This window comes from Siniperca chuatsi, linkage group LG14 (genome assembly GCF_020085105.1).
Source record: "Siniperca chuatsi isolate FFG_IHB_CAS linkage group LG14, ASM2008510v1, whole genome shotgun sequence".
NCBI lineage: Eukaryota > Metazoa > Chordata > Actinopteri > Centrarchiformes > Sinipercidae > Siniperca > Siniperca chuatsi.
In genome coordinates, this window is record NC_058055.1 from 23,268,221 (window position 1) to 23,282,631 (window position 14,411).

Here is a 14,411-nt window from a genome sequence, read left to right on the forward strand (position 1 = left end):
CCTTATTCTAGTGTTTACTCACAAACTACTTTAATCTGCTCACCTTGCTTTTCCCTTCAGTCTCCCCCCCCACCCCCCCACCCCACCCCACACCCACCCACACACACACACCCACTTGCCCCGCCCCGCCTCTTTCTGTTTCTCTTTGTCCCTGTATGTGACTTTTGTTTTATAAAGTCAACCAAAAAACACCATTTGCGTTTTGGACTTTTTCACCTGCGATTCCATTTTCACAGCAGCATGACATTGGCACCAACAGGTGCACTTACAAGCTTTTACTAAACAACGGCATAAGTAGGAGACTCACTCTGTGTGTTTCTCTGCAGAGCTTGTGCGATTGTCAGCAGACCCCACGGGAGGGGTGGAGCAAGGGGAAATAGTTAATCGATTGCGGATGGCGCCATTCAGCGACGCTTGTTGTTGTTGTGCATAACAGTACGGCGTCATTACGTCAACAGTAAGGAATGTTGCCATTATCACAATACGATTTTTTTTTATCATATAAAAAAATTATTCCGGTATTATCGTGACCAATAAGATGTGGCACACCCCTAATGTCGAGGCAAGCAGCGCAAGCCTCTTGAAGCTTTCCAAATAAACAAATAAATACATTTTTGACTGACTGAAAGTAAACACAGAAATTGGAAGCCTTGATCAGCTGTTGTAGCTCACTGCACAGAGATTTACTTTCAGCATGCTAAGACCCAGGTTGAAAATTACTGGAATTTTCCTTTAAGGCACCCAGCTCTATTCCCTCCTGCAGAAAGGTCGTGCCTTCTGTTGCAATTTAGCAGTTACAAGGTTTTTTTTACCAGGAAAATTCACTGTAGCAATAGCAGAAGAAAATCAATGAGAAGACGATTAGCAATGAGAGTAAACAGTTTAAATGCTGTAGTCCACACATTCAGAACAAGTCAGATTTATGGGATAAACATTTGTGCCGCTGCAACTAGGCTAACATATTCAGCTTAAAATGTCTATTCTTAAGCAGTTTAAATCACATTAGACTGGTCTAGATCAACATTTGTGCAACCATCCTCTGATGACACTAACTTGGTATGATGAGGCTACAAATCTACTCTTTTTCTCTCAAGAAATGAGTCAAGTTTCTTGGTTCTTTGCTTTCCAAGTTCTGCAAGCGCTGTTTATGTACACTAATATTTATTATAAGGACAAGATCGTAATTACAGAACAAATGTCTTGCATTGCAGCAGTATATTATCAGTGACAGCTGGGGCATGCTTTAGTTGATTACATTTACTTCAGCTTACTGTAGTTTCAGTGTTTCTTAACCAGAACACAAAGTTATACACTGGACGAACATGGATGCAAAAAAATGTAAGATTACATTTTTCAGTTACATATCAATTGCACAGTTAATGTCTTCTCTCTGTCTATTGAGGTGATTGCATCATCATCAGTATGAGAATAAAACACCTTTCCTCCTAGTATTAATGTGTTGGTACAAACAGAGTAGAAATACTTTTTAGATATAAACAATAATGATAAATACAAAAATGCAACTTAGTCCAAATGTTTTTTCACTTTGAATTTTTTCTGTGGTTTGGTTCTATGTTCATATAATGAAAACTAGAACAATGTATTGAGTGTGAAAGTTCATTAGTAGTTTGACAAAAAAATCTGAACTCAAGGTTCAGCTTTTTCCTGAACTTTCAAACATATCACACAGTCTTCATCAGCGAATGTATTTGGAGCCTTAACTTTTAAGCCAGCACAGACAAGAAGTTCTAAAAATGCTATGGATGAAATCATAACAGTTACAGAGCTCGCGTGTTAACAGATCCATCTCCATGACAACTGAGCAAGCACCATCCGCAGATGAAGACCTTGTAATATGGATGAAAACTCGGGAAAAAGCTAGTCAGTCGACCTTTAGTTGGAATTGTTTTATCAAACTAGAACAATATAGTTCAAAAATGGATATTTCTGGTTTGTTTGTTGTATGCAACCAAATCATTATTTTAAATCACCATCCCTAATTTTATTTCAACACCTTACAAACTACACTTTTATTAAGCTTGTAAACTGTAAAATTCAGGCAGCAGATAAAAACATTAAGATACAAAATTGACTTCCTGATGTTTGCAAACGCTCATGAGTAGATTCAGTTTGCTTTATATACATGCAGGAAGAACATAATTACATAGCATCCTTTTCAGTTTCTTAAGTCTTATATGCAAAAGTGCACACAAGAGAAAAAAACTGACAACCAGAAGAGCAGCTGTTTGTTAAAGAGATTATACAAAAGATGAAGGTTTTTGGGAGGAAGACCTAGTGCTGATGTCAGGCTCCCAGTCCGTGGGGACAGACAGGCTGTGTGCAGTGTTGTCATGTCAGTAATGGAGATCATCTCAACAGAAAAAGAAGGGCATCCAGAGGAAGGATCGCATGGCTGTCCCTGCTGCCATGCCTGCCAGTAATCCCAGTGCTAGATGCTCGAACACTCCATCAAATGGGTCCCTCTGAACAACCACCTGGTGGGTTCCTTAGAGAAAAAACACAGGGAAGACACATTTTATGTTTATGGCCAACTTGTTGGTAAATCATAGTAAGGGAAGAGCTCAGGGTTGTCAGCTCTGATCAGAAGGACAGAGTACAGACACTTTACCATAAACAGTCTACATCAATGAAATGTGGTGGATTGTACACTGATTATAAACTGAAATTAAAAAGTGGCTCCGGCATTTTTACCTCATCCTTTGTCTTATAAACCTTCATTATTTCAGTTTGTTTTACGCTTAAATGATAGATATTCCTAATCAAGCTGTGTAAGACTAAATTACCACAAACTGACACACCGGGGATCTGAGCAAAATATAATGAAGCTGTCCTGTGAAGCCTGCTGTGTGCGCTGCACCTGATGGGAACTTAAAGGTAGCAGGATGCATACACAATGTACAGAAAGTGGGACAAACCGGGGAGTTGATAGGGGCCCCAAGCTCCAGGGTTAAATGGGGCCTGGCACAAATTCTCTACATAATATTTCTCTTTCAGATTAAGCTGTGGGCAAATATGTGCAAACAGGTACAGTATTTTCTAAATGCTTCAAGCGAGTTTAACCAAAAATCATATACATGTTTGGATGGATAATATTTACACCATAATGCAGGTTTTATTTCCACAGAGATGCCTTAAAATCCTTTAGTTTTTTGATTTCTTTTGACAGTGTTTCTGCTTGCCTTTGTTTCACACAAACCAGGTTGAAATCAGGCATGTACAAACAGGAAGAGGCCTATTCTTTAAAGCTTAATGTCACACTTAAAAATGTTTTCATCTGTTCTCAAAGGACTCAGAAGTACAGATGAGACTTTATTTGCCAAAACACGTTTTTATTGGACTGAACTACTGCTGGTGTATCTGCCGTTTTCCTGCTACAAATGAACCAATATAAAACAATGACACTATAATACACATTACTTTTACACACATAACTAATATTATTGTTAGGACTGCACCTTCGCATAGGTAAAAAGGTTGCTTTATTCAGTGGTTTTAATGCACCGCCCGGCCAAGTGACCCAAATCAAACACTCCACAATTGAATTAGGGTACGTGCCCAGCAGGTGCCTGGAGCTGCAACTACGTGGAAAGTGAGACAGACATGACAGACCATGTAAAACATTTAAAAAGTGGCTGTCAAAAGAGGACAAAAATAAAAGCTGAGGCTTGAAATGTCTATTGCATTCCATTGGATTATGTTGAATTTACATCATGGACAGTACGGGGGGGTGAGGCCGCTAAGGTTTAGGAGAGAGGTAGGTTTAGTGCATGTGTGTGTTGGCTTCACCCGCAGTTATATTTATATTGCTTATAGGCCTACATGCAGTGAGGTTTATGCTCTGTTCCTCTGTTGATAGTATTTGATCCATGTATTAACGCATAATGCAGCACCTGTGGTGGTCAGTGTTGAATTAAAGAAAATGAAAGGAAAAATATCTTGTTATAACTTGAAAAGAATCTTGTAAGAATGAGAAAAGTTTCTCGTCATAACAAGAAACTAAGCCGTTTTTGGTCATGGTGGCAGCAATACCTCCTGTAGTTGTTGACTTGTTCAGGTGTATTGTAAGCATTGCATGTAGATGGGCTACTGATTTGTAAGCTTACAAAGAGTGTAGAATTGCCAGACTTAAAACATTTGATTTGGTGAATTGTGTGATATTGTTCTACTACTGATTTGCTCATATGTGTAGATCCCAGTAAGACCGCTCCAGCTCAATATCTGAAGCCCACTGAGGCTAATAGTGGTGGAAGAAATACTCAGATACTTCACTACTAAAGGTCAGATAAATGTACAGTATTTCCCTATGAAACGTAGTGAAGTAGAAGTATACAGTAGCATAAAACAAAAATACTTGAGTAAAGTACAAGTACTGCAAATGTATAGTACTTAAGCTAATAGTTTTGAAATGTTTTAAAATATTTTGATTTTTAATATATTTTAATATATATATAATATATATTAAAATATATAATATATATAATATATATTTTTAATATATATAATATTTGTGCAGTTTAATTGTGTTTTCAGCATTTTTTCCCAATGAAAAAGGTCTAAATGCTGCTTCCAACCTCCTGCTTCCAGTGAAACAAATCTGGTGGGGAAACACTGAATCCTTTATTTTGTCGGCCTAAAGTAGTCAAACTTCAATATGTTGAGTCTAAAGTTGCTAAGCTGAAGATTCCCAGGAGTTTACAGTTAGCCTTTGTGTTTCCTGCGTAACATACCTGGTCCTGCTCCAGGTGTGATGTAGACAGTGTGATAGCTGTTGATGGGGACAGCCTGGTAGGTGTCATCATATGGGTCGTATGTGAACACCTACAGAAAGAAAACACTGCTTTCAGCACTGAGGTGGAAATACCCAACACCACTGAGAGTGAACACATCATGTTTCAGCTCTTACACAGAACACAGATCACTCACCGGGTTTCTCCTGGTCTCAAGCAGAGTCAGTTTCCACGCTCTGAAAAAGACATGAACAGGAATGAAGAACTGATGGTAGAGTGTAATATGTATGGAGTTGTAAAGGGAGGCAGAGCAGACAAGACAAGAGTGCAGTGAGAGTACCTACATGGATTCATCCTCACTGTTGGCACACAGATTGACTGTTGAGCCGTCTGTGAGCTGAACCACAATGCGATTCTCCCTGGGATTGCTCTCTGGTGGAATCACATCTGCAGCCCAAAGCCCAAAAAATTAGCATATTTTCATCAGTCTTCTGTCAGTCAAAACCTCAGAGAAAGATGGAAGTCTCATACGTTATGTTTAGGTCATTTCAACCACAAGCACTAATTAAAAAATGAGAACTTTTGAGAACCTTTCCAATTAAATAGTACATTTCGGATGCTATATATTGAGTCTTCTATATCTGATTAAACTAAGAATCAGTCACGTAGACAGTGAAACATGTGGATTCTCACCTTAACAAAACCAAATTTAGAGAAACCATTAATGTTTTCTGATTGGGGTAACTAGTAGTCCGCTGTTACTCAACATAAAGATGCGTATGGTGGTGGAAAAACATGAGTGATTTTGGTGTTTATATCATCATTACTTAATTAATTGGTGGACATAACAATTTATATAATATCAGGGGTTTTTAAGGAGTAGGGACATTGTAAGCCTTCAGAACAACCTCAGTTATGTTATGTTTTCACACTAGCTTTTTTGCAAGGATATTGTTATCCTTGCATGAAGAAGTGTGGTGAAGGAACAGTGTTTGCACCGTAGGGGGCATCTGGTTCTGTAAAATGGTCTCATACTCCTCGGCTGCTAAATGCTCCCTGCGGAGCGACCATCAAACAAAAGCTTTGTACCAGTTCCATAATAGATACTAATTGTACACAGTACTACCAACACAGAAATGATACAATACCTACGCCATTGGAAGTCAGTCAAACTGCGACTTTAGAAAGCCAATTAAACTTCACAAAACATGTTTTTCCTAAAGTTATTTTTTGTTTTCGGAGGTGATCCTGGAGCTCCATCCTCTTTGTGCATTGCAAAAATCTGTTTTTTTTTTTTATATGCATACTGAGTGTTTTGGGAATAATTTATTTTGTCACTTCTCCAGTGTGAACACTACATACTCAAAACCTGCTTAGAATTATTGGGAGTGTGGAATTGGGACACAGCTCTAGTGACACCCGCATGATGGCTGCCTGTACTATCAGGGATCTCCCAAGTCTTCAACAACTGGCAAGGCACTGTGTTGGTTTAAGTCTTGGCTTTCTCCAAATTGAAGCCCACTTAATAGATCTTATCACTTTTCCAAATGGCAGTCCTGCAGCACTTTTCAGCTCCTGATGTTCAGTTTTTGTTGAGGCTGAGTCAGCACTAATTCAGTTCTGTGATAATATTTGAGCTGTACTTTCTGGCATTTAGCAACTAGGGTTTGGCAGTAGGGTGCACGGTGGCAGAGCGGCTAAAGCTCCTGCCTCCCAATAAGGAGATCGTGGGATCGATTCCCGGACCAGACCAACATCACACAATCTCTCTGGGTGGAGTCTGCATGTCCTCCCCGTGTTACCGTGGGTTCTCTCCGGGTTCTCCGGCTTCCTCCCACCGTCCAAAGACATGCATGTGTAGGTTAATTGATAACTCTAAATTGCCCGTATTGAATGAATGTGAGAGTGAATGGTTGTCTGTCCTTGTCTGTGTCTGTGTTAGCCCTGCGACGAGTTGGCCACTGTCCAGGGTGTACCCTGCCTAAGGCCCAAAGTCACTGGGATAGGCTCCAGTCACCCGCGACCCCTAACGGGACCAAGCGGTAGAAAATGGATGGATGGGTTTGGCAGTAATTCAGTATTATCGTATATCAACTTTTGGTGGTGTTCTATCATGAAGATATTGTTATCTCTACCATCATATTGTTATAGTTTTGCAAATTTCTGTTGTCCAAACTAATGATTTTAAGCAAAGTATAACTAAAAACTAACAGTGAGTCAAGGTTTTGGTTTTGTTAAAGGGTTTTGTCTGGTAAAATGCACAACAGTGGGACAGTTCATTGCACTGATTATCAGTTTGATTATGTTATAGATAATCTTGCATTTTTTGCCATATTGTGTTCTATATCAATATTGGAAAAAGTATTCATCGTGATATTGATTTCAGCCATATCACCCAGCCCTGACTGGAAGTGTCCTTCTGTCCCTGTTGGTGAGTTCTGACTTACAACCACTGTTCCTTTGTCCATGCTTTGCATTTGTTGTCAAGAATAATCAGCTAATGGTTTCAGCACTACATGGAAGTATTCTAAATGTTCTGTGCATCATTGTATAGCATTTTGTAAAAGTTAGCTGGACATTTTTTGTATATTTGGAAACTTTGGGAGCTTGATTAGAATTTAAAGTAGCATTAAATTTACTTTTTTGGCCCTTGGGGGTTTGTGGAACAAACTGAAAATACAGCATTGCCGCATTATCACCTTAAAAAGTTTTTATGGCAAACGTTTTACACATTGTTTCTGGCCACCACACAAATGCAAGTCCAACATTCACTCTCCTTTTAGCTCTGTTTTGGTCTCCTGAGGAAAATATCTGGCTCTCCAGCTATTAAATGCTCCGCTGGCTCAAAATACTTTTATTAATGATGGACCTGCCAAAAAGGTTAAATGGCACTGTGCTTTACCTCCACATTCCAGGCCAGATCTCACATCTACACATGCTATCTTGAGGCTGACACGGTGCTCCAACTCTCGCCTGCTGTCAGTCTTGTAGAAGCAAAGACTCCCATCTATCCAAAGGTCACACCAGTTTAACTTCCAGCGTTTTAGGACAGAAGCTAGAGAGGAGACATGTCACAGTGTACCATTAGTGTTTGTCCTTGAAGGGGCTGCAAAGTAAGATTAGTAAAAATGTCAAATTGACCATTCATTGACCTCAAATTGAGGGTTGATAAAGTCATTGTTGAGTCAGTGCTATGATCAGTAACCTGAATAAGTATGTAAGAAGTCAGTCAGTGTTTGTTTTGTAGTTGTGTTTTTTTGGATGTAGTCTATTTTCCAGCAGATAACATCCCCATTGACTGTCCTGGGTAAGCCACTTAAAGACATGGCCAGGGACAGTTAATGGGATTATAAATTACAAAGGTTGGAGTTTCATAACAGGTACAGTTTTCACTTTCTAGAAAATGCTCAGTATGCCTGTTTGAAGTCCAGTCATGTTAGTCTGGACTAACATGTCCCCCTAAGACAAAAACACCCCGGGAATTTATATTGAATGACGAACTTCAGGTGAGGATTTTGTGTTTTAAAATAAGATGTGCTGCTTGTGGAAAAATCCTTAAACCACACAAATAGTAGCATATATTTGAGCGTGACTGATAAATCTGGGGGATACATCAGCCGATATTAGCTTATCACATATATATTGGTATTGGCATATATGTCAAGAAAGAAATTGCAGTACAGAAATGCCAAGAATATATTTGAGGTCATTTAAAAACAGTGTCTCTATTACATCCACCAGTAAGCACTGACAAGTTTATTTTTCAACTGTAAAATGTGCCAGACAGTAGGCTACCTATTTTCTGTAACAATTCATTAATAATAAATTTAAGGAACCCTTAAAAATGAAAATATTTGTTATTCATTTATTTAAAAGAATGAATATTGGTTGATATATCAATGTAAGATGTTTTTCTCTCAAATATCAATATCAGCCTCAAAAATCCAGTATTGGTTGGTCTATGGCACGTATAATAAGCTGTGGCTCAGTGGTTGGAGAGATCGTTCTGTAAGTGGAAGATCAAATGTTTGATTCCTGCAACAGCCAAGATGTCCATTTATTGCCCTCACTGAGTTGTTAAAATTTAAAACGTAAAAAACTTAAGCAGAAAACATAATCATTCATCCAATGGCTCCAGAAGTATGGTCTGCAAAAAGTACAGTGGCGGAAAAAGAATTTTACCGGAGAGTTGCTAACTAGTTAGCTAAAAAAAACTTTCTTGTCATCTGTTTGTGTTGTATAAGATGTACTGTCTTGGTAACAGTGGCTGCTGAGGCTTCAAGATGCAACTAATGATGATTTTCATTCTCAATATATCCATAGATTATTTTTTTTGCCTATTTAATGTCAGAAGATGGAGCACTTTGGTGGCCTAGGGGTTAAAGCACTGACCATGAACCGCAACGCCCACGGTTCTGGCCAGGGACGTTTGTTGCATGTTGTTGTCACTGTATGCATGAACATGGACAAACACCGTTCACAAGTTCCCAGAGCACCAAGATGTCATCTTCCAGTTGTTTATTTTGTCCAAACAACAGTTTACTGAACAAAGGTTTACAATAAAAAACCCAAAGTTTATGATGAGATAGAGAAAAGCTGAAAATCCTCACATTAGAGAAATTTGAACCTACATGATTTTGGCATAGTTAATAATGAAAACTGTTGCTACCACTAGTTCAAATAAATCAAATCTTGTGTGTGCTCCTTATCATGAGCCAAAGCTATAATTCCCCCCTGAGCTGTAGAAAAAAACAGAAACAAATTTAAAATCCTGTATCTACTTACTCTGTCTCCACAGCCAGCCCGACCTCAGGAGCGCCATGTGTCTCAGCTGTTGTCCCAGCAGTTATAATTAAAAAAAAATAATAATAATGATAATAGAAATTTAAGTTTTGGTTTTTCCAAGACTTAAATATCCAGCAGCTGGTTCTGGACTCGTCTGACTCTGTTTATATTCCCTCTGTCCCACAGACAGTGAGGTACTGGTAGATTAATCTGGCCCTGGCTGGGACTGACTCACAGGATCATTCTGGATTAGGAGTGTTTGGCCACGCCCTCTCGTCCCGACTCATCTTCCTCGCTCTTTCTGGACTGATTTCTCCTCCTGACTCTCACGCTGTGTGCCATACCTTGTTTATATTGTTGAATACTCTTGTTACATCATAAACTAAACTCATGTGTCAGCCCTGTCCCATTAATTTATGTACACATATATATAGCATGCTTTTACAAGTTAATCCCAGCACTGAGATAACAACATGAGGATTAGCCTAATTGTAACAGTCCTCAGTTCAGTTATGAGAGTCTTTCCAGGATCTCTGCAGAGCTGCTTGTTATACACTGGTGACATCATTTCCTTTTATAGCTTAGAGAAAACACTAGTCTCCTCTGTGTCAACTGACTCACCTGATTATGTGTTTACAGTAATTTCTTCATTCAGAACCAGTGTTTTCTTACATTTATGGTCATTGTCTGCAGTGAAATAGGTTTCAAACTCATCTAAAGGTCCTCTCAGGTGATCGCACACCAGCTGTGACTTGTCTCCAGCTACTGTGACAAAATGTATCTCCTCTCCCATAGTTTCAGTTTTTCCATGAAACCAGCCACTTTGCTGGCCAGTTTGAAGACAGTGACCATTTTCCCCTGTAGTGACAAGTGACCCACTGTGTAAAAGAGCTCAGGAGAGATCGCTTTAGTGTCAGGAATGCATTTTAATGTGAAGGCAGAGGTAGGCCTTTAGTCTTTGAGAGAGCCGCTGCTTGACATCCTCAGCCATTTCATCAGTTCCCCTGGCAACAATGCTATCAGAGAGGGAAATCTGGGAAACCTTGACTGCTGCCTCAACCTAGCAACTCCCGGCAGATGTCTTTGGTTGCAAGTTGACCACAAGGAAAGATGCATGTGGCGCTTCATTGTTTGATGAAGAGACTTTCAGCACTTGTTGTTGACCAGCTTGTTTGTTTTTTTCTGATCGAAATATTCCACAAGTGACCCGACTAGTGCTGGGTGTTTAGTTTGGAGGCGTCTTGATAGTTTTGATGGCTTCAGTGATTTATTTGAAAGTGGAACCCCACTGATAACACAAAAGGGAGGATCACCTGTAGGAATCAATATATTTTGCATTGAAAGTTCTTTTTTTTCCCCCTTTTAGTTGATTGATCATTTCTCTCACCCGTGTGTCACACTTCTCCTGCTCTGTGTTGTCATCTTTGCCCAGGGATGTCTGTTTTGGGGCAGCTTTGGCTCAGGAGGTAGATCGGGTCATCCATTAATTCCAGGGTTGGCAGTTTGATCCCCGTCGCCTCCTGTCGATGTGCCGAAGTGTCCTTGAGCAAGACACTGAGCCCTGAGTTGCTCCCGGTGGGCAGGCCAGCACCTTGCATGGCAGCTCCACCACCATCGATGTGTGAATGGGTGAATGGCAAAATTGTAGTGCTTTGTCCATTGAGATAGAAAAGTGCTATATAAATGCAGGCCATTTACCATTTTATTTTTTAACCTTGGTACTCACTAACAAGATTCAAAATCGAAATCAAATCTATCACAATACATGTATTCATATGTTGTTTGGCCTTGTGCAGCATTCACACGAAAACGTACCCAGTTTAAAATTACCAGCTTTCAGTACTGGACAGTTTTTGATGCTTGTTGCTATGGAAACATTTTAGTTGGTACTCAAAAAGTATTGACATTCAATACCCAGCCCAAAACACACAGTACAGTATTATTCCATTGTGTGTGAACGTGTTAAATAACTAGCAATTCAACGATAAGTGTTAAGTGTAATTGGCATTGGTATGTTCTGTCCACACAAAAGGAACATAAGCATTACAAAAAGAGACAAGTTTGTTGGGCTCCATGTCTCCATCATTATCCTCCTCTCTTCAAGGCTGTAAAATACGAGAAAAAAGTTGTACCATTAGTCCAGTAATTTTATAACCAAAAAGATATATATATACACATAACAACAGGAAAAGTACGCTATTTTAAAAAGTGTACTATGACGCATAAATCAGTAAAAATTGCCTAGTAAAAATAAAACTCTAATTCCATGTGGTCCATAAACAATAAACATGTCCTTCCAGGATCACTGGATGGAGCAGAAGAGCCGCTCTGTGTCACAGTCAGCATGACTTGGTACAAAACTTTGATTTGTGGTTAATGTATGGTGGTGAAGTTCAGGCAACTATACTTCTTGGTTTTGGTTAGGGACACAAAACTAATGACATTCTCAGCCTCAGCTGTACTTTGTGTTTGTTACTAATTAGCAAATGTTAGCATGCTAACACACTACACTAAGATGGTGAATATGGTAAATATTATACCTGCTAAACATCGTCATTGTGAGCATGTTATGCTGACATTTGCTAGGTTCTGTGGAGCTGTCACCTACAACTGAGAAACGTGAACCATGAACTTGTTGACTGCATGGTGTGCAGTTAGTTAGTTACTATTAAAAATTAAAATGACCTCTCTGTTCAGTCAGAGCCCAGGTCCGTATCAGCGATTCCGACCTGGAAAAACAGACATTTTCACTGAAGACATTTTGACATGTCACAGTAGGAAAATCACAGGTGTAAATAATTTAAAATTAAATTAATGATGGGCTTCAGTTTCAGGGTCCTGGTATTTTGCATGCTGGCTCACTGTCACACTGTAATGGCTTACTGGGACATGTTGTGCTTGACATGCCTGTGCTTTTCCTTCTAGTCCAAATGTCTGCTGTGAAAAAGGTCCACGGTACAAAATCATTCTGAGCCATACACTCAGTGACAAGAAAAATAGACCAATATTGGATATAATGCAATCCTGCAAGAAAAGCCTTGCTATCAAGTGTGGGTTAAGGGCACTGTGTGGTATTTTCCAGACATAGGACACCCATGCCTACTACCTATTGGCGCATAAAAGACTGTGTGGGAAGATGCGTGGGTATTGGGACAGACCCCATAAATCAGTGCCTACACCTGATAAGTCAGGCAGGGCCGGCAGGTTTTTACCAGGATTTACACACTTAACCTAGAGAATGAACAGGATCAGACTCCAGTGTAGACACGCAGGCCATTGTGTCGGCGAGGTTGTTGATAAAAGTAATTTACACGATAAATTAATAGGTTTTTATGAGAGTCTCATCACAAACCTGTGTTTTTCCGAAGGCTGCAGGAATTCTAATCAACACAAAATAAATACTAGTAAATAAATAAATACTAATAATTGATGAGTTGATCACAGTGGTGGAGAGTAACTAAGTACATTTACTCAGCTTAAGTACAGTTTTGAGGTACTTTTACTTATTTATATCCATTTTATGCTACTTAATATTTCTACTCCACTACAATTATTTGACAGCTGTATTAACTAGTGACTTTTTAGAGTTTTTACATAATAAATATGAAAGATTTATAAAATACAGTGCATTGTTAAAGATGAATGAACTGAAATTAATTATACACACTTAATTGCATTTGAGAATTATAGGCATTATTTGCTTTGCAAGACAGTTGGCTAGTAGTACCAGCTAAAGTTAGTAGTAGCCATCCCTCAATCCGGTTGTTCAGCCTTCTGGCTCACTGACTTGTGATAGCATAGCATCCTATTTAACAATGGTAAAGGAGAGCTGTGTGAATCTTATGGCAGTGAGCTGCTTTTACCACCACTATCACAGGTTAGAGTCAGCAAAACACTGAATTCCATTTGATATCTCCAGCAGCACGGTTTCATCTATAGTCACGCTGCTTCCTGTGATTGTGTTTGAAAATACAGCTATCACCATGCCCCCTGTTCTAATTGGTGAGGTAAAAGTCTCCAATAAGATTAGAGAAGAGTGCAAAATGAATACAGATATTTATTGCAGAACTTTACTTTTCCTTTTTTTCTACCCCATTAATCATCTCCCGACCCCTCAGATTTATCTTGTGATCCTTTGGAGGGGCCCGAACCCTAGGTTGGGAACCACTGGCCTACTCTACCTAATGGAATATAAAGTAGTTAAAACCACCTCAACCAGCTACAACAGTAAAATGCTACTTATCCAGTGATGCATCAGTTTTAACAAAGTCAGTCAAAGGGCCCATTTTTCTGCACATTGAGTACTTTTACTTTTGATACTTTAAATACATTTAGCTGATGATAAAACTGTTGTATTGGTACTTTTACTTTAGGAAATGATGTAAGTACTTCCACCTTAGCTTTTTGGCAGAAGAGTCTCCACATACAAGGGAAACTCTTACGTTTTTTACCCTGTAGTAGGAAAAGAGGGCTGAACGTTTTCGCTGCACACAACATGACTGCCATCTGGTGGCAGCATATGTAGACCTATTCAATTCCAATAAAGCTACTAAAACAGTGGTGCATCAGCTACTTAATAATTAACCTGTGAAATGACTTCCTTCCATAAAGTTGTCTCCTTCATACTTCATACAAAATTCAGTCAAATTTTTTATTTGATTTTTGCTATTTGATTAACTCTTCATAATATTGGGGAAATTATAATAAAACAAGCCAAGCTGAATGTTATTTTATTGAAATTACATTATCAAGTAGATTATTTCCATGGTGTCTGTGACCTACATGAGTTGCTGTTGTGCAAATAAAAAACATGCAAGATAAACTTTGCCCAAGCTGAAGATGGTAATATTATTATGGTAATATATAATATAATATATT

At 38.9% G+C, this 14,411-nt stretch overlaps 1 protein-coding gene across 1 annotated transcript; it reads right to left on the bottom strand.

Moving 5' to 3' along the window:
• Positions 1-654: 654 nt before the first annotated feature.
• On the bottom strand, positions 655-10,026 carry plekhb1 (pleckstrin homology domain containing B1). Its single transcript, XM_044223433.1, has 6 exons — positions 9,534-10,026; positions 7,651-7,803; positions 5,093-5,195; positions 4,945-4,984; positions 4,749-4,839; positions 655-2,506 (listed from the first exon to the last, which is right to left on the bottom strand). The coding sequence occupies exons 1-6, from the start codon at positions 9,568-9,570 to the stop codon at positions 2,373-2,375; spliced, it is 558 nt and encodes a 185-aa protein (XP_044079368.1). The 5' UTR covers positions 9,571-10,026; the 3' UTR covers positions 655-2,372.
• Between the last annotated feature and the right edge of the window lie 4,385 nt (positions 10,027-14,411).